Here is an 18,451-nt window from a genome sequence, read left to right as displayed (position 1 = left end):
TTAGCGTTACATTGCAATTGTGTGTTTATAGTCTTCCATGTTTCATCAGTCAAAGCGTCTCTATCTGCATGTTATTCAGCTGGAGTGATATCTGATGTGTTTGTCCATATACAGGATTTCCTGGGTCTCTCTTACGAAACAGACATTACAGTACATGAGTGTTAGGTTTAATTATTGTTATATATATGTATTGTTTTGCATGCTATATATAAATACAATATATGCACCTGTATCAGTTTTTACTTAGGTTGAATGTTTATTAATGGTATTAAAAATTAAAAGCAAACTTATGTTTGAGATTTCTGTCTAATAGCCAATGTTTGATATTTCCACCAAAAATGAACACTCTTTCTTTCTTTCTTTCTTTTTTCTTTCTTTCTTTCTTTCTTTCTGTCTTTCTTTCTTTCTTTCTTTCTTTCTCAAACATTGGCTTCCACAGAATGGAAAGTTATAAACACTGAAACATTTCAGAAGGTCATAAGGGTTTGGAACGACATGAATGCAAGTAAATCATGATCATGAGATTTCTGTGTGAATTGTCATTCAATGTGTTCATGATCCTATCACATGTTGTCCAAATATAACCAATGAATCTCAGACGAAACTGCAGAAACTGGACAGACGGGCGTTGGAGGAGCGATTATAACCTGACATGAAACTCGACTGATATTTACACATATTTACAGCTGACAAGAGAGAAGATATATTACAACTTAGTGACTGAAAATGAGAATGATTGCTTTTATATAATATGCTTTTATATTATATGAGTTGATTTATCACTTAGATGCAACATTGACTTTTCCAGAAAAGTGATAAATATTGCATATACAGGATTGAAACATCTTATTTATATCTATACAGTCATAAAATCTCTACGTTCTCTGTTTAACTTGTGCTCTTGGTACCCATTATATAGTTTACCACATCCACAATGTCAACTAACAATCCATTTCACACAGATATAGGACACAGAATATTATATAAATTAACATTAAGAGATATTTTATCTTGAAACAAATCATTTAGAAAATACTGGTTTGATACAAGTGCATGAAATTGTGTGTATAACTGGCTAAGAAGAGGATTGTTGTTGTTGTCCGTGTTAATATATATGGTCTATAGGCTAGTGTTCTTCAAAACAATGACAACATTTGCATTTGCAAGATATAAGCATTCAAAAGTTGAAATCTTGAAAGATCAAAGATCAAAAGCTTATTTTCAGACTTTGAAAATAAGCAGATTTCTATTAAAATACAAATGACTTTGTGACATATCACTTGGTTTGTTCAATATTGGCTGCATCTGAAAGATTTAATGTGAAGCCAGCAATCCAAGGCACACCAAAACCCAAATTCTGCTTTACTTCCTGTCTCCGAACGTACCTCCTCTGATCGAATCCCTCACTTCCTTTGATTTCCCACAATCCTGAGTGTCCCATTCTGTGATGGCTGAGCTTATAAATAAAGATGGCGTCTTCTAAGATCTAAGATTTGCTTAGATCCAATGAGAAAGTGTTTGTTTGTTTTGTTTGTTTGTTTTTTTTTTTTTTGGGGGGGGGGGGGGGTAAATAAAGAATTGGGGACCGATTGCAGACGGTTCATAACTTTTGATATTCAGTTATGAAAAGGTACTCTGGTCTTATTTGTATTGTAAAAGTAAGACACTTGGCAACTACTATTAAGTTTTTTGATAGTATTCTCTTTATTCTTTAACAAACTATGTCTAAAAGGGATGGATAATCTTGAGTAAACGCTGAAGGGAGATTTTAGGTCCCCCTTTTCCCCCTTGCCTGTTTTAATCTCTGGTTGTAGATCATTAAACCGTTATTCATTGTTGTATTTCACCGATGCATCTAGTCTCTCTAGCCTATCTAAATGAAGTACATATGATCTAAAGATTCCTAATTAAAAGTTCATTATTTTAATAGAATTGAGAATTGTGCTCAAATTGTGCATTTTTTTATTTTATATTTTTATCACTTTTCTGAAGAATAAATAATAGCATAGCATTTCAGCATACTTTAGATTTGTAAAACCTGTGTACTGTATTTATGCATTTAATAAAATCTTCTTACAAAATAGAACAGTTCTTGGAATCAGTAATCCATTAACAATAATATTAAAAAAAAAAAATCAAACATACAGTAAGTGAAATCTGTGAAAACATGCAGGTAGTTTTATATAAATTATTATTATTTGAGTTTATTTATATAGTTCTTTATACAATACTGATTGTTTACATACAGATACAGAACTGATTCGGAATCCACTATAGTAGATCTAGTTTAAAGTGCTCAGAATAGATTTATTAACATTTGTACTTTCATTGCTACTCATTAAGCAGCATCAGTAGCTACATTTATCCTTAAGTTGAGTCCTTCATTTGGTCAGGCGTGAAAGGCAAGACCCATCTGAATCAGTTATCTTGGCGTGAGTGGTTAAGGTCAGTGAATCCATGGAACCAGAAGTGACACCGCAACCAGGAAGGAAGCGGTCAACATACTGATGCTGCTGCTGACTTCACCTGATGAAAACTCTGCATTACAAAGAGAAGAAAACAGACAGAATGTCATTCGCTGACCTTGAAATTTAGCTTAAAGCAAAAACACTACAAGTTTGAACTCTATAAAATCCATGTGCATGTTCATATTAGTGGTTATTCACGGTGTAAAAAAAATGTATTTGTGAAAATACTAGGTAAATTAAAAACCTGAAAGTGTACATGGATATGAGATTATGTATTTTTGTTGTGCAATAACCTACTTGATTCAATTTGAAAATTTTGCATTTTATCTATTTAAACGAATATAGGGTCCATTTTTGACATTCTACTAAATACAAGTAACTTTGCAACTACTTGACAACTTGTTCTACTAACCGTAAAGGGTTCTGTTCTGTTCTATACCTTTGACATAAGAGTTTATGATTAATCTAATGACAGTTCATTGAATAAGTTGCAAATTAATGATAGTTGGCATGCAGTTGCAAAGTTACTTGTAGTTAGTAGATTGTCAAAAGTGGACCCAAAAAAGTGCGCAGCTTCATTGAAAGAAATTCAGTTTGAATGTTTGGATTTCCCACTTTACTGGCAGCTGAGTGAAAGTCCGCAACAACAAGTAGGTTTTATCATTGATCCCTTATTCTGAAATTCAACAGATCTTGTGTTTGAGCTTGTAGCCACAAAGATTGCATTAGACTGGATTGTGAATGGAATCTTCTGCAGTGATTCCACAAAAATGGAACAGATCACAAATTGCACAAAACCTTCTATTTGGGGAGGTGAGCAAAGGCCTCCTGTAGCAAAACGCAGTGGAGAGACACAAAAAATGCATCGATTTGCTACTAGATGCCTTTGTTCAGCCCCAAGAGCCATGTGAGACACTTTTTTATGAATGAGCTTTTTATTACACTTCTCATGGACCGATGAAGTGCAACGCCCGCTAAGTTGCATAAAACGGCTTGAAAGATCAAAGACGATTTTTGTAATAACTCCAACTGAGTTCATCTGAAAGAAGAAAGGTATATACACCTAGGATGACTTCAGGGTGTGTAATTTATGGTTTAATTATCCTTTTTGGCTGAACTATCCCTCTAAGACCTGTCTGAGTGCCCTGACGGTTACCTTCTGATGCAAAGTAGAACATTTTAAGTAAATCACTCACCTGTTCCATTGATAATAACTGAAGAAGTGAAGATCTGGAAGGGTAACGTGTTGTTTCTGGCTGCTCGAACTATAGTGTTCATTATCTGGGAGCTATTTGGTACAACAGCGTCCGTTCCAAACACAATATCCATGCTGTTTCGGATCTTAGGCACACTCCTTAATTTTACACCAGCATCACTGGAGAGAGTTTGGAATCAAGATTCATCAATGAAAACTTTGTGTCATGTTGAATCAGCAGCTATATTCAAGAAAGCACCAGTGTATTCATACCTGAAGTTTGTTACAGATATGGTGCTGAATGAGTTAGGGTAATCAGCCAGGAAAAAAGGTTCAAGCTGTAAAACAAGAGTTGTTTGTCAAAATTGGCTTTCTTTTGTAAAAGCATGTTTTGCATAATTCATAAGAAGACATGTCATACTCACCCCTGTTTTTATCAACGAAGACCTGTTCTGAAATTCAGTTGAACTTTTATTTGAAAGAGCAGCTACAAAGGTTCCATTGGTGATGATGGTCACTGGAATTATCTGCAGTGATTCTAGGCAAGGCAAGTTCATTTATATAACACATTTCATAAACAATGACAATTCAAAGTGCTTTACATAATAGAAAGTAAAATAATCATGAAGAAAAATAATCACAAAAATAAAACAAGCTATATAAAAACTTTGAAAATGAAGAAAAAAATACTTATGTAAAATGAATTTAAAACATTTAAAAATATAAAATGAAATGAAAATATCTGCAATGATTCTACAAAAAAAGTAATGAATATTTAAAGAAAAAGTAGTTGCAAATAACCTTTCTAGATAAGGTAACATAGTAAAATCTTAGAAATCTGGCAGATCTAAATCAACTTACTAATGACAGTAATAGAGGTGGCATCAAGGGTGAGGTTGAAGCTTGAAGTTGGATTAGAAACTGCTTCTTTTAGAGTCTCCACAATGTCGGTGTTAGTGGGGACTGGTTCGGTGGACGCTTCACTGAACACTAACTGAACCTCCGCCTCTACGTTTGAGTCTGCCTTTGTCCTGGCAATAGCTCTGGAAGAAAAGATATGTTTTACAGTATATATTTACATTCATACATATTATCTCAAAGTTGGTTTGTTATGACGAAATGGGAGAAAGTATTTATTTTATTTATCTTTTTACTTATTTTATAAAATGTTTATTTTTTTATTTTATTTTTTGTGCAACTTGATACTTAAACAGTTTGAAAAGCTAAATAGATGTAAAGGGTGTATACACACATATATATATATATATATATATATATATATATATATATATATATATACACACTCACCTAAAGGATTATTAGGAACACCATACTAATACTGTGTTTGATTCCCTTTCGCCTTCAGAACTGCCTTAATTCTACATGGCATTGATTCAACAAGGTGCTGAAAGCATTCTTTAGAGATGTTGGCCCATATTGATAGGATAGCATCTTGCAGTTGATGGAGATTTGTGGGATGCACATCCAGGGCACGAAGCTCCAGTTCCACCACATCCCAAAGATTGGGTTGACATCTGGTGACTGTGGGGGCCATTTTAGTACAGTGAACTCATTGTCATGTTCAAGAAACCAGTCAGAAATGATTCAAGCTTTGTGACATGGTGCATTATTCTGCTGGAAGTAGCCATCGGAGGATGGTACATGGTGGTCATAAAGGGATGGACATGGTCAGAAACAATGCTCAGGTAGGCTGTGGCATATAAACGATGCCCAATTTGCACTAAGGGACCTAAAGTGTGCCAAGAAAACATCCCCCCCACATCATTACACCACCACCACCAGCAGCCTGCACAGTGGTAACAAGGCATGATGGATCCATGTTCTCATTCTGTTTACGACAAATTCTGACTCTACCATCTGAATGTCTCAACAGAAATCCCGACTCATCAGTCCAGGCAACATTGTTCCAGTCTTCAACTGTCCAATTTTGGTGAGCTCGTGCAAATTGTAGCCTTTTTTTCCTATTTGTATTGGAGATGAGTGGTATCCGGTGGGGTCTTCTGCTGTTGTAGCCCATCCGCCTCAAGGTAGTGCGTGTTGTGGCTTCACAAATGCTTTGCTGCATACCTCGGTTGTAACGAGTGGTTATTTGAGTCAAAGTTGCTCTTCTATCAGCTTGAATCAATCGGCCCATTCTCCTCTGAACTCTAGCATCTTTAAGGCATTTTCGCCCACAGGACTGCTGCATACTGGATGTTTTTCCTTTTTCACACCATTCTTTGTAAACCATAAAAATGGTTGTATGTGAAAATCCCAGTAATTGAGCAGAAATACTCAGACCGACCCGTCTGGCACCAACAACCATGTCACGCTCAAAATTGCTTAAATCACCTTTCTTTCCCATTCTGACATTCAGTTTGGAGTCCAGGAGATTGTCTTGACCAGGACCACACCCCATTGAAGCAACTGCCATGTGATTGGTTGATTAGATAATTGCATTAATGAGAAACTGAACTAGTGTTCCTAATGATCCTTTAGGTGAGTGTATAAATCTTGATAATATTAAGTTCAAGCTTTCTGTATTTAGCCAAGGGAGTGCGGAAACTGATCAAACATATTACAGTATATTGAATCCATTGTAAATTGCTTTGGATAAAAGTATGTCAGATGCGTACATTTATGCAAGGCATGATGTGTAAATTAAAATGTAGACCAAATTAACAAAGTAATAATTTAACATAATGAATGAATGAATTGATCAATCAATCAATCAACCATAGAAAGTCGTTGCCTAATGGTTAGAGAGTCGGACTCCCAATCAAAAGGTTGTGAGTTCGAGTCCCGGGCCGGCAGGAATTGTGGGTGGGGGGAGTGCATGAACAGCTCTCTCTCCACCTTCAACACCACGACTTAGGTGCCCTTGAGCAAGGCATCGAATCCCCAACTGCTCCCCGGGCGCCGCAGCATAAATGATGAACACTGCTCCGGGTGTGTGTTCACTGCTCTGTGTGTGTGTTCACTGCTCTGTGTGTGTTCACTGCTCTGTGTGTGTGCACTTTGGATGGGTAAATGCAGAGCATGAATTCTGAGTATGGGTCACCATACTAGGCTGTATGTCACGTCACTTTCACAACATTTTTAACTTACCTGAAACCAGTCACAATGGTCCTGATGAAACGAGCTCCAAACTTTTTCCTATAGACATCATCAAACTGTGAAAACATTAAGTCAGGTTTAGGATTTTTTTTTTTTTCCTAATATTTTATGAAACAATTACATTTATCTTTTCAAATGCTTCAGGCACCTACCATACTCTCTACTTTTGTGGCTAGGTTTTTAAATTCCGGAGTTTGAGGGTTTAACAGTGCTGGAACAAACACTTCTATAATGACAATCTGTATGGCAATAGTTGGCTGAGGACGTGCTGGTGCTGTTGTTGTTGTTGTTGTGGTTGCTGCTGTTGTTGTTGTCGTGGTTGTTGTTGATTTTGTTGTAGTTGTTGTTGTTTTAGGACTGGTAGTGGATGATGTGGTTGTGTTTGCAGCTGCTGGTGTTTTAGGAGTGGCTGTAGAAGTTGTGGTTGTTGCTGTTGTATTAGGTTTGGCTGTAGATGTTGTGGTTGTTGTTGATGCTGTTGTATTAGGTTTGGCTGTAGATGTTGTGGTTGTTGTTGATGCTGTTGTATTAGGTTTGGCTGTAGATGTTGTGGTTGTTGTTGATGCTGTTGTATTAGGTTTGGCTGTAGATGTTGTGGTTGTTGTTGATGCTGTTGTATTAGGTTTGGCTGTAGATGTTGTGGTTGTTGTTGATGCTGTTGTATTAGGTTTGGCTGTAGATGTTGTGGTTGTTGTTGATGCTGTTGTATTAGGTTTGGCTGTAGATGTTGTGGTTGTTGTTGATGCTGTTGTATTAGGATTGGCTGTAGGTGTTGTGGTTGTTGACGCTGTTGTTTTAGGCATGGTTGTAGTTGTGGTTGTAGTGGCTATGGTAGTTGTGGTGGGCTCCCTTACTGTTGTGTGTGTTTAGTTGTATTGTAGAATATGGAAAATAAAAGTAAAAGTTTAGAAAAATATCTCAAGATTTAAAGATTTAATGCAACATTTTAAAAAAGCAGTGCAAGAGCTTTAGTTAAATAACAACACAGACTAAAACAGAATGCATTGTAAATTATTTTGAATGATATACTGATGATGTTGTTTGTTTGACTTACGTGTTACTGTGGTGATATTGAGAGTGGCATTAGCTTTCATAATAGTGTTTATTATCTCTGCATCATTGGGTAAGGTTCCAAATGTCACATTCATATCAGTGATGATTGACCCATTACTACAGAAGAGACAGAGAAGAGAGAGGCATTGTCATTTTTTAAAATGCAAGGCTCAATACTGAAACCACCTAGGCTGTAGGACCTTTGGAAGATGTTTATGCAGCTATTTTTTGTTTGCTGTAGCTTTCTAGTGGCATCAAAGGATTAGTTTAACCCCCCCCCCCCCCCCCAAAAAAAATATCTGTCATTAATTACCCTCGTGTCATTCCAAATCTATAAGACATTTGTTCGAATATATTTTTGACCAAATCTGAGAGTTCTCTGTCCCTCTGTAGACAGAAATGCAACTTCAATGTCCCCAGGTCGAAAAACATAGCAAGAACATGCGCGCAAAAAGAGTTCTTGCATCTGTGTAAAATTAAGGTTGAACCACCGATGTCACATGGGCTTGTCACCGATGTCAGCTAAGTTCCTGCTATGTTTCTGGGTCTGGAAACATTGCAGGTGCATTGCTGTCTACAGAGGATTAGAGAGCTCTCAGATTTCATCAAAAATATCTTAATTTGTGTTCTTAAAATGAACAAAGGTCTTACTGGATTGGAACGACAGGAGGGTGAGTAATTAATGACAGAATTTTCATTTTTGGTGAACTAACCCTTCAGGTCTTTTCAGATGCTTTGAATTAAATTATTAAATTATTAAATATTTTGTCTCGGCAAACCAGTAGAAAAGTTGCCTCTGTCACTTCATATGACCCCAAATAAATGATTGAACATCAGAAATAGCTATTTCCCACATGTAGAAATAAGCAGGAAAATAGCTTTCTAGAGTTTCCTGTAAACCAAAGATGAAAATGAAATGTACTCATAATTAAAGGGATGAAATGCTCACCGGAACTGAATAACTGTTAGTCCTTTGAAGGAGGCCGATGCATTTTTAAACAATGGTGTCAACTGTGGAAAAAAGAATGTCATTGTCAGGTTCAATACTTAGTTATTGATTATGAATTAACCAAAGTTTTTTTTTTTTTTTACGTCTACAGGTCTTTTCCTTTCTTCACCTAGTTCATCTCAAGCAAGCAATCTGCACAGTTGCAACTGATCTCTCTCTCTCTCTCTTTTTTCATTTTCATGACATCACCAATGCAGCAAGCTAGCTTAGTCTGAAGATGGATAAGTCCACATCATACAGAGGCTGGAAATACAGCCAATATTTAATGTCACACATAAATTGTGGAGTGGTACTAAGAATAGGCATATATCTGTAACTTTCATGGATTCACAGACTGCAAGATATCACAAAATTTGGGGGTGTAATGGAAAATTAATACCATTAGTAATGTAATTAATTGTTTCTTGCTGGAAGTAATAGGTAACGCCATAATATTACTTTTGAAAGCAGTCACTACAGTAGTAATGAGTATTATACATTTTACATATTACATTTTCAGTAACAATCCCAAAACTGTTTGCACTGATATCTAAATTCTTCAACGTACCGTATCATTGACTTCTTTTTCTCTGTTTTTATATGCTTCTGAATCTGGATTTGACAGATCAGAAACAAAATTTCCACTGCTGGAAAAGCTAACAAAAACTGTCTGGGTTGTGTCTGGTGTTGTTGTTGATTGAGCTTTGGTTGTGATTGTTGGTTCACCCATGGATGTAAGTTGTGTTGTTGTTGCTTCTGTAGGAGGGGCTGTAGTTGTTAGCAGAGTTGCAGTTGTGTTCAATGGAACAGTCATAGATTCAGTTGTTGCAGTTGTAGGTGAGTTTGTTGATTCAGGTTTTTGTGTAGGCTTGGCAGTTGTAGTAAACAGAGTTTCAGTTGTTGTTGAGCAGTGTTGTCTCAGCTGTTGTGTCACTTTTAAGCAGAATTGAGTCGTTTGTGTAGCTGAGCTTGATGTCACAGTCATGTTTGTTGTAAACATAATTGTAGGTTGAGCTGTACTTGTTGTAGGTAGGGATATTGTTGCTGTCTGCAATGTGGTGCTGTGTTCAGATGTAGTTGATTGTTTTGTTGTAGATGATAAAAGAGTTGTGGTTAATGTTTCAGCCGTAGATGTAAGTTGTCTTGTTGTTGTTTCTTTAGGAGGGGCTGTAGTTGTAACTTGAGATGTAGCTGTAGGTGAGTTTGCTGTAACCTCAGTTGTAGATTGAGCTGTATTAGTTGTAGGTAAGGATGTTTTTGATGTATGCATTGTGGTGCTTTGTTCAGATGTAGTTGATTGTTCAGTAGTAGATGTTGAAGCAGTTATGGTTGTAAGTTCAGTTGTAGATGTTGAAGCAGTTGTGGTTGTTGGTTCAGCTGGAGATGTAAGTTGTGTTGTTGTTTCTGTAGGAAAGGCTGTAGTTGTAACCTGAGATGTAGCTGTAGGTGAGTGTGTTGTAACCAAGATTGTAGATTGAGCTGTATTTGTTGTAGGTAAGTGTGATGTTGATGTCTGTGTTGCGGTGCTTTGTTCAGATGTAGTTGATTGTTCAGATGGAGATGATGATGCTGTTGTGGTTGTTGGTTGAGTTGTAGATGTTAAAACAGTTGTGGTTGTTGATTTAGCTGTAGATATGAGTTTTGTTGTTGTTTCTGTAGGAGGTTCTGTAGGTGTAACCAGAGATGTAGTTGTAGGTGAGTTTGTTGTAACCAGGGTTGTAGATTGAGATGTACCTGTAGTAGGTAGTGATGTTGTTGCTGTCTGCATTGTGGTGCTTTGTTCAGATGTAGTTGATTGTTCAGTTGTAAATGTTGAAGCAGTTGTGGTTGTTGGTTCAGCCATAGATGTAAGTTGTGTTGTTGTTTCTGTAGGAGGGGCTGTAGTTGTAAGCAGAGTTGCAGTTGTAGGTGAGTTTGTTGTGATCGCAGTTGTAGATTGAGCTGTACTTGTTGTAGGTAAGGATGATGTTGATGTCTGTGTTACGGTGCTTTGTTCAGATGTAGTTGATTGTTCAGTTGTAGATGATGAGGCAGTTGTGGTTGTTGGTTCAGCCATAGATGTAAGTTGTGTTGTTGTTTCTGTAGGAGGGGCTGTAGTTGTAAGCAGAGTTGCAGTTGTAGGTGAATTTGTTGTGACCGCAGTTGTAGATTGAGCTGTACTTGTTGTAGGTAAGGATGATGTTGATGTCTGTGTTGCGGTGCTTTGTTTAGATGTAGTTGATTGTTCAGTTGTAGATGATGAAGCAGTTGTGGTTGTTGTTTCAGCTGTAGATGTAAGTTGTGTTGTTGTTTCTGTAGGAGGTGCTGTAGTAGTATCCCGAGATGTAGTTGTAGCTGAGTTTGCTGTAAACTCAGTTGTAGATTGAGATGTACTTGTTGTAGGTAGGGTTGATGTTGATTTCTGTGTTGTGATGCTTTGTTCAGATGTAGTTGATTGTTCTGTTGCAGATGTTAAAACAGTTATGGTAGATGTAAGTTGTGTTGTTGTTTCAGTAGGAGAGACTGTAGTTGTAAGCATAGTTGCAGTTGAAGGTGAATTTGTTGTGACCACAGCTGTAGTTTGAGATGTACTTGTTGTAGGTAGGGATGATGTTGATATATGTGTTGCAGTGCTTTGTTCAGATGTAGTTGATTGTTCAGTTGTAGATGTTAAAACAGTTGTGGTTGTTGGTTCAGCCGTAGATGTAAGTTGTGTTGTTGTTTCTGTAGGAGGGGCTGTAGTTGTAACCAGAGATGTAGTTGAAGGTGAGTTTGTTGTAACCAAGGTTGTAGACTGAGCTGTATTTGTTGTAGGTAGGGATGTTGTTGCTGTCTTCATTGTGGTGCTTTGTTCAGATGTAGTTGATTGTTCAGTTGTAGATGTTAAAGCAGTTGTTTTTCTTAGTTCAGTTGTAGATGATGAAGCAATTGTGGTTGTTGGTTCAGCCGTAGATGTAAGATGTGTTGTTGTTATTTCTGTAGGAGGGGCTGTAGTTGTAACTTGAGATGTAGTTGTAGGTGAGTTTGTTGTAACCTCAGTTGTAGATTGAGCTGTACTTGTTGTAGGTAGGGATGATGTTGATGTCTGTGTTGCGGTGCTTTGTTTAGATGTAGTTGATTGATCAGTTGTAGATGATGAAGCAGTTGTGGTTGTTGGTTCAGCCGTAGATGTAAGTTTTGTTGTTGTTTCTGTAGGAGGGGCTGTAGTTGTCAGCTGAGCTGTAGTTGTAGTTGTAGGTGAGTTTGTTGTGAACAAAGTTGTAGATTGAGCTGTACTTGTTGTAGGTAGGGATGTTGTTGCTGTCTGCATTGTGGTACTTTGTTGAGATGTAGTTGTTTGTTCAGTTGTAGATGTTGAAGCAGTTGTGGTTGTTAGTTCAGCTGTAGAAGATGAAGCAGTTATAGTTGTTGGTTCAGCCGTAGATGTAAGTTGTGTTGTTGTTGTTTCTGAAGGAGGGGCTGTAGCTGTAACCTGAGATGTTGTTGTAGCTGAGTTTGTTGTAACCTCAGTTGTAGATTGAGCTGTATTTGTTGTAGGGAGGGATGATGTTGATGTAGGTGTTGCGGTGTTTTGCTTCGATGTAGTTGATACTTCAGTTGTAGATGTTAAAACAGTTGTGGTTGTTGGTTCAGCTATAGATGTAAGTTGTGTTGTTGTTGTTTCTGAAGGAGGGGCTGTAGCTGTAACCTGAGATGTTGTTGTAGCTGAGTTTGTTGTAACCTCAGTTGTAGATTGAGCTGTATTTGTTGTAGGGAGGGATGTTGTTGATGTAGGTGTTGCGGTGCTTTGCTCAGATGTAGTTGATTCTTCAGTTGTAAATGTTAAAACAGTTGTGGTTGTTGGTTCAGCCGTAGATGTAAGTTGTGTTGTTGTTGTTTCTGAAGGAGGGGCTGTAGTTGTAACATGAGATGTTGTTGTAGCTGAGTTTGTTGTACCCTCAGTTGTAGATTGAGCTGTATTTGTTGTAGGGAGGGATGATGTTGATGTAGGTGTTGCGGTGTTTTGCTTCGATGTAGTTGATACTTCAGTTGTAGATGTTAAAACAGTTGTGGTTGTTGGTTCAGCTATAGATGTAAGTTGTGTTGTTGTTTCTGTAGGAGGGGCAGTAGTTGTAACCAGAGATGTAGTTGTAGCTGAGTTTGTTGTAACCTCAGTTGTAGATTGAGATGTAACTGTTGTAGGGAGGGCTGTTGTTGCTGTCTGCGTTGTGGTGCTGTGTTCAGGTGTAGTTGATTGTTCTGTTGTAGATGTTAAAACACTTATGGTAGATGTAAGTTGTTTTGTTGTTGTTTCGGTAAGAGGGGCTGTAGTTGTAAGCAGAGTTGCAGTTGTAGGTGAGTTTGTTGTGACCGCAGTTGTAGATTGAGCTGTACTTGTTGTAGGTAGCGATGATGTTGTCTGTGTTGCGGTGCTTTGTTCAGATGTAGTTGATTGTTCAGTTGTAGATGTTAAAACAGCTGTGGTTGTTGGTTCAGCCGTAGATGTAAGTTGTGCTGTTGTTTCTGTAGGAGGTGCTGTAGTTGTAACCAGAGATGTAGTTGTAGGTGAGTTTGTTGTAACCTCAATTGTAGATTGAGATGTACCTGTTGTATGTAGTGAGGTTGTTGATGTCTGTGTTGCGGTGCTTTGTTCAGATGTAGATGATTGTTCAGTTGTATATGTTGAAGCAGTTGTGGTTGTTAGTTCAGCTGTAGTTGATGAAGCAGTTGTGGTTGTTGGTTCAGCCGTAGATGTAAGTTGTGTTGTTGTTTCTGTAGGAGGTGCTGTAGTTGTAACTTGAGATGTAGTTGTAACTGAGTTTGTCGTACCCTCTGTTGTAGATTGAGCTGTATTAGTTGTAGGTAAGGATGATAATGATGTCTGTGTTGCGGTGCTTTGTTCAGATGTAGTTGATTGTTCAGTTGTAGATGTTAAAACAGTTGTGGTTGTTGATTCAGCCATAGATGTAAGTTGTGTTGTTGTTGTTTCGGTAGGAGGGGCTGTAGTTGTAAGAGGAGTTGCAGTTGTAGGTGAGTTTGTTGTAACCTCAGTTGTAGATTGAACTGTATTAGTTGTAGGTAGGGATGTTGTTGCTGTCTGCATTGTGGTGCTTTGTTCAGATGTAGTTGATTGTTCAGTTGTAGATGTTGAAGCAGCTGTGGTTGTTAGTTCAGCTGTAGAAGATGAAGCAGTTGTTGTTGTTGGTTCAGCTGGAGATGTAAGTTGTGTTGTTGTTGTTTCTGTAGGAGGTGCTGTAGTTGTAACTTGAGATGTAGTTGTAACTGAGTTTGTTGTACCCTCTGTTGTAGATTGAGCTGTATTAGTTGTAGGTAAGGATGATAATGATGTCTGTGTTGCGGTGCTTTGTTCAGATGTAGTTGATTGTTCAGTTGTAGATGTTAAAACAGTTGTGGTTGTTGATTCAGCCATAGATGTAAGTTGTGTTGTTGTTGTTTCAGTAGGAGGGGCTGTGGTTGTAAGCAGAGTTGCAGTTGTAGGTGAGTTTGTTGTAACCTCAGTTGTAGATTGAACTGTATTAGTTGTAGGTAGGGATGTTGTTGCTGCCTGCATTGTGGTGCTTTGTTCAGATGTAGTTGATTGTTCAGTTGTAGATGTTGAAGCAGCTGTGGTTGTTAGTTCAGCTGTAGAAGATGAAGCAATTGTTGTTGTTGGTTCAGCTGGAGATGTAAGTTGTGTTGTTGCTGTTTCTGTAGGAGGGGCTGTAGTTGTAACTTGAGATGTAGTTGCAGGTGAGTTTGTTGTAACCTCAGTTGTAGATTGAGCTGTACCTGTTGTAGGTAGGGATGATGTTGATGTCTGTGTTGTGGTGCTTTGCTCAGATGTAGTTGATTGTTCAGCTGTAGATGTTAAAACAGTTGTGGTTGTTGGTTCAGCCGTAGATGTAAGTTGTGTTGTTGTTTCTGTAAGAGGGGCTGTAAATGTAACTTGAGATGTAGTTGTAGGTGAGTTTGTTGTAACCTCAGTTGTAGATTGAGATGTACCTGTTGTATGTAGTGATGTTGTTGATGTCTGTGTTGCGGTGCTTTGTTCAGATGTAGTTGATTGTTCAGTTGTAGATGTTGAAGCAGTTGTGCTTGTTAGTTCAGCCGTAGATTTAAGTTGTGTTGTTATTTCTGTAAAAGGGGCTGTAGTTGTAACTTGAGATGTAGTTGTAGCTGAGTTTGTTGTGACCGCAGTTGTAGATTGAACTGTACTTGTTGTAGGAAAGGATGTTATTGATGTCTGTGTTGCGGTGCTTTGTTCAGATGTAGTTAATTGTTCCGTTGTAGATGTTAAAACAGTTGTGGTTGTTGATTCAGCCATAGATGTAAGTTGTGTTGTTGTTGTTTCTGTAGGAGGGGCTGTAGTTGTAACCAGAGATGTAGTTGCAGGTGAGTTTGTTGTAATCAAGGTTGTAGATTGAGCTGTATTAGTTGTAGGTAGGGATGTTGTTGCTGTCTGCGTTGTGGTGCTTAGTTCAGATGTAGTTGATTGTTCAGCTGTAGATGTTAAAACAGTTGTGGTTGTTGGTTCAGCCGTAGAAGATGAAGCAGTTGTTGTTGTTGGTTCAGCTGGAGATGTAAGTTGTGTTGTTGTTGTTTCTGTAGGAGGGGCTGTAGTTGTAAGCAGAGTTGCAGTTGTAGGTGAGTTTGTTGTGATCGCAGGTGTAGATTGAGCTGTACTTGTTGTAGGTAAGGATGATGCTGATGTCTGTGTTGTGGTGCTTTGTTCAGATGTAGTTGATTGTTCAGTTGTAGATGTTAAAACAGTTGTGGTTGTTGGTTCAGCCGTAGATATAAGTTGTGTTGTTGTTTCTGTAGGAGGGGCTGTAGTTGTAACCAGAGATGTAGTTGTAGGTGAGTTTGTTGTAATCAAGGTTGTAGATTGAGCTGTATTAGTTGTAGGTAGGGATGGTATTGCTGTCTGCGTTGTGGTGCTTAGTTCAGATGTAGTTGATTGTTCAGCTGTAGATGTTAAAACAGTTGTGGTTGTTGGTTCAGCCGTAGAAGATGAAGCAGTTGTTGTTGTTGGTTCAGCTGGAGATGTAAGTTGTGTTGTTGTTGTTTCTGTAGGAGGGGCTGTAGTTGTAAGCAGAGTTGCAGTTGTAGGTGAGTTTGTTGTGATCGCAGGTGTAGATTGAGCTGTACTTGTTGTAGGTAAGGATGATGCTGATGTCTGTGTTTTGGTGCTTTGTTCAGATGTAGTTGATTGTTCAGTTGTAGATGTTAAAACAGTTGTGGTTGTTGGTTCAGCCGTAAATATAAGTTGTGTTGTTTTTTCTGTAGGAGGGGCTGTAGTTGTAACCAGAGATGTAGTTGTAGGTGAGTTTGTTGTAATCAAGGTTGTAGATTGAGCTGTATTATTTGTAGGTAGGGATGTTGTTGCTGTCTGCGTTGTGGTGCTTAGTTCAGATGTAGTTGATTGTTCAGTTGTAGATGTTAAAGCAGCTGTGGTTGTTAGTTCAGCCGTAGAAGATGAAGCAGTTGTTGTTGGTTCAGCTGGAGTTGTAAGTTGTGTTGTTGTTTCTGTAGGAGGTGCTGTAGTTGTAAGTTGAGATGTAGTTGTAGGTGAGTTTGTTGTAACCTCAGTTGTAGATTGAGCTGTACCTGTTGTAGGTAGGGATGATGTTGATGTCTGTGTTGCGGTGCTTTGCTCAGATGTAGTTGATTGTTCAGTTGTAGATGATGAAGCAGTTGTGGTTGTTGGTTCAGTTGTAGATGTTAAAACTGTTGTGGTTGTTTTTTCAGCCGTAGATGTATGTTGTGTTGTTGTTTCTGTAGGAGGGGCTGTAGTTGTAACCAGAGATGTAGTTGTAGGTGAGTTTGTTGTAACCAAGGTTGTAGATTGAGATGTACCTGTAGTAGGTAGTGATGTTGTTGCTGTCTGCATTGTGGTGCTTTGTTCAGATGTAGTTGATTGTCCAGTTGTAGATGATGAGGCAGTTGTGGTTGTTGGTTCAGCCGTAGATGTAAGTTGTGTTGTTGTTTCTGTAGGAGGGGCTGTAGTTGTAACTAGAGATGTAGTTATAGCTGAGTTTGTTGTAACCTCAGTTGTAGATTGAGCTGTATTTGTTGTAGGTAGGGATGTTGTTGATGTCTGTGTTGCGGTGCTATGTTGAGATGTAGTTGATTGTTCATTTGTAGATGTTGACGCAGTTTTGGTTGTTAGTTCACTTGTAGGTGACGAAGCAGTTGTCATTGTTGGCTCAGTTGTAGATGTAAGTTGTGTTGTTTTTGTTGTTGTTTCTGTAGGAGGGGCTGTAGTTGTAAGCTGAGATGTAGTTGTTATTGAGTTTGTTGTTACCAGTCTTGTAGATTGAGCTGTACTTGTTGTAGGTAGGGATGTTGTTGATGTCTGTGTTGTGGTGCTTTGTTCAGATGTAGTTGATTTTTCAGTTGTAGATGTTGAAGCAGTTGTGGTTGTTAGTTCAGCTGTAGAAGATGAAACAGTTGTGGTTGTTGGTTCAGCTGTAGTTGTAAGTGTTGTTGTTGTTTCTGTAGGAGGGGCTGTAGTTGTAGACTGAGATTTAGTTGTAGGTGAATTTGTTGTTACCAGTCTTGTAGATTGAACTGTACTTGTTGTAGGCAGGGATGGTGTTGTGGTCTGTGTTGTGGTGCTTTGTTCAGATGTAGTTGATTGTTCAGTTGTAGATGTTGAAGCAGTTGTGGTTGTTAGTTCAGTTGCAGAAGATGAAGCAGTTGTGGTTGTTGGTTCAGTTGTAGTTGTAAGTTTTGTTGTTGTTTCTGTAGGAGGGGCTGTAGTTGTAGACTGAGATGTAGTTGTAGGTGAGTTTGTTGTAACCTCAGTTGTAGATTGAACTGTACTTGTTGTAGGTAGGGATGCTGTTGCTGTCTGCGTTGTGGTGCTGTTTTCAGATGTATTTGATTGTTCAGTTGTAGATGATGAGGCAGTTGTGGTTGTTGGTTGAGTTGTAGATGTTAAAACAGTTGTGGTTGTTGGTTCATCCGTAGATATAAGTCTTGTTGTTGTTTCTTTAGGAGGGGTTGTAGATGTAACTTGAGTTGTAGTTGTAGGTGTGGCAGTGGTTTCAGCTGTTGTTGAGCAGTGTTGTATATGCTGTTGTGTCAGTTCATAGCAGAATTGTGTCGTTTGTGCAGGTGAGTATGATGTGACAGTCATAAATTCAGTTGTTGCAGTTGTATGTGAGTTTGCTGAATCAGCTGATGCACTACAAAATACTGTTATTAAAAAATCAAAGTACAGAGCAAGTTTAGAGTAATTTTCATACATAAATAAGTAATAAGAGATAAATTACAGTAAATTACAGACCTAAACTTAACACTGCAATTGTCAGTGTTTTTCTTCTAATCTTGGTAGCTGTCAAATAGGTCACCTATGAACATATAATACATTACGTTAGCAAATGTGTAAGAAATGGCATCACTTTTGGCATGTCAGTGAAATGAGAAAAAATATATATATATATATATATAACACCCTCTTTCCAGATGAAACATTCCAAAAAAAAATAAAAAATGTTTCCACGTGCATTAAAGACAATTTGTCATTTTTGCAACATCCACATTAATGAAGATGAAAGAAGTTATGATGAATAACAAATCACAAGAGAAGAATTACACTACCATTCAGACATTTAAAATCAGTACAATAAATAAAAAAAAGTTTTTTAATGTGTTTTATGCTCATCA

General features: G+C 38.0%; 1 protein-coding gene across 3 annotated transcripts; it reads right to left on the bottom strand.

Annotated features, from left to right (window-relative positions):
- Positions 1–1,587: 1,587 nt before the first annotated feature.
- si:dkey-162h11.3 (mucin-3A) lies at positions 1,588–17,976 on the bottom strand. 3 transcript variants are annotated; one of them, XM_052561729.1, is made up of 11 exons: positions 17,583–17,976; positions 9,390–14,294; positions 8,783–8,844; positions 7,835–7,950; positions 6,933–7,633; positions 6,772–6,836; positions 4,525–4,706; positions 4,089–4,201; positions 3,937–4,001; positions 3,665–3,843; positions 1,588–2,538 (listed from the first exon to the last, which is right to left on the bottom strand). In XM_052561729.1, the coding sequence occupies exons 1-11, from the start codon at positions 17,919–17,921 to the stop codon at positions 2,447–2,449; spliced, it is 6,819 nt and encodes a 2,272-aa protein (XP_052417689.1). In that variant the 5' UTR covers positions 17,922–17,976; the 3' UTR covers positions 1,588–2,446. The 3 variants fall into 3 exon arrangements, with proteins under 3 accessions (XP_052417689.1, XP_052417690.1, XP_052417688.1); XM_052561730.1 differs by having other exon boundaries at positions 9,390–13,826; XM_052561728.1 differs by lacking the exon at positions 17,583–17,976 and having other exon boundaries at positions 9,390–16,040.
- Between the last annotated feature and the right edge of the window lie 475 nt (positions 17,977–18,451).

Source organism: Carassius gibelio, chromosome B7 (genome assembly GCF_023724105.1).
Source record: "Carassius gibelio isolate Cgi1373 ecotype wild population from Czech Republic chromosome B7, carGib1.2-hapl.c, whole genome shotgun sequence".
NCBI classification, from domain to species: Eukaryota; Metazoa; Chordata; class Actinopteri; order Cypriniformes; family Cyprinidae; genus Carassius; species Carassius gibelio.
This window is presented reverse-complemented; position numbering and strand designations above follow the sequence as displayed.

What these genes read in the sequence shown, in the direction of transcription:
- si:dkey-162h11.3 (XM_052561728.1), bottom strand. Translation starts at nt 15,104, where the DNA reads ATGGCTGAATCAACAACCACAACTGTTTTAACATCTACAACGGAACAA. An exon ending in CTAACAGTTATTCAGTTCCG is followed by an intron (nt 7,951 to 8,782) that starts GTGAGCATTTCA and finishes TCTCTTCTGTAG; the next exon opens with TAATGGGTCAATCATCACTG. An exon ending in CTTCGTTGATAAAAACAGGG is followed by an intron (nt 4,002 to 4,088) that starts GTGAGTATGACA and finishes CTTGTTTTACAG; the next exon opens with CTTGAACCTTTTTTCCTGGC.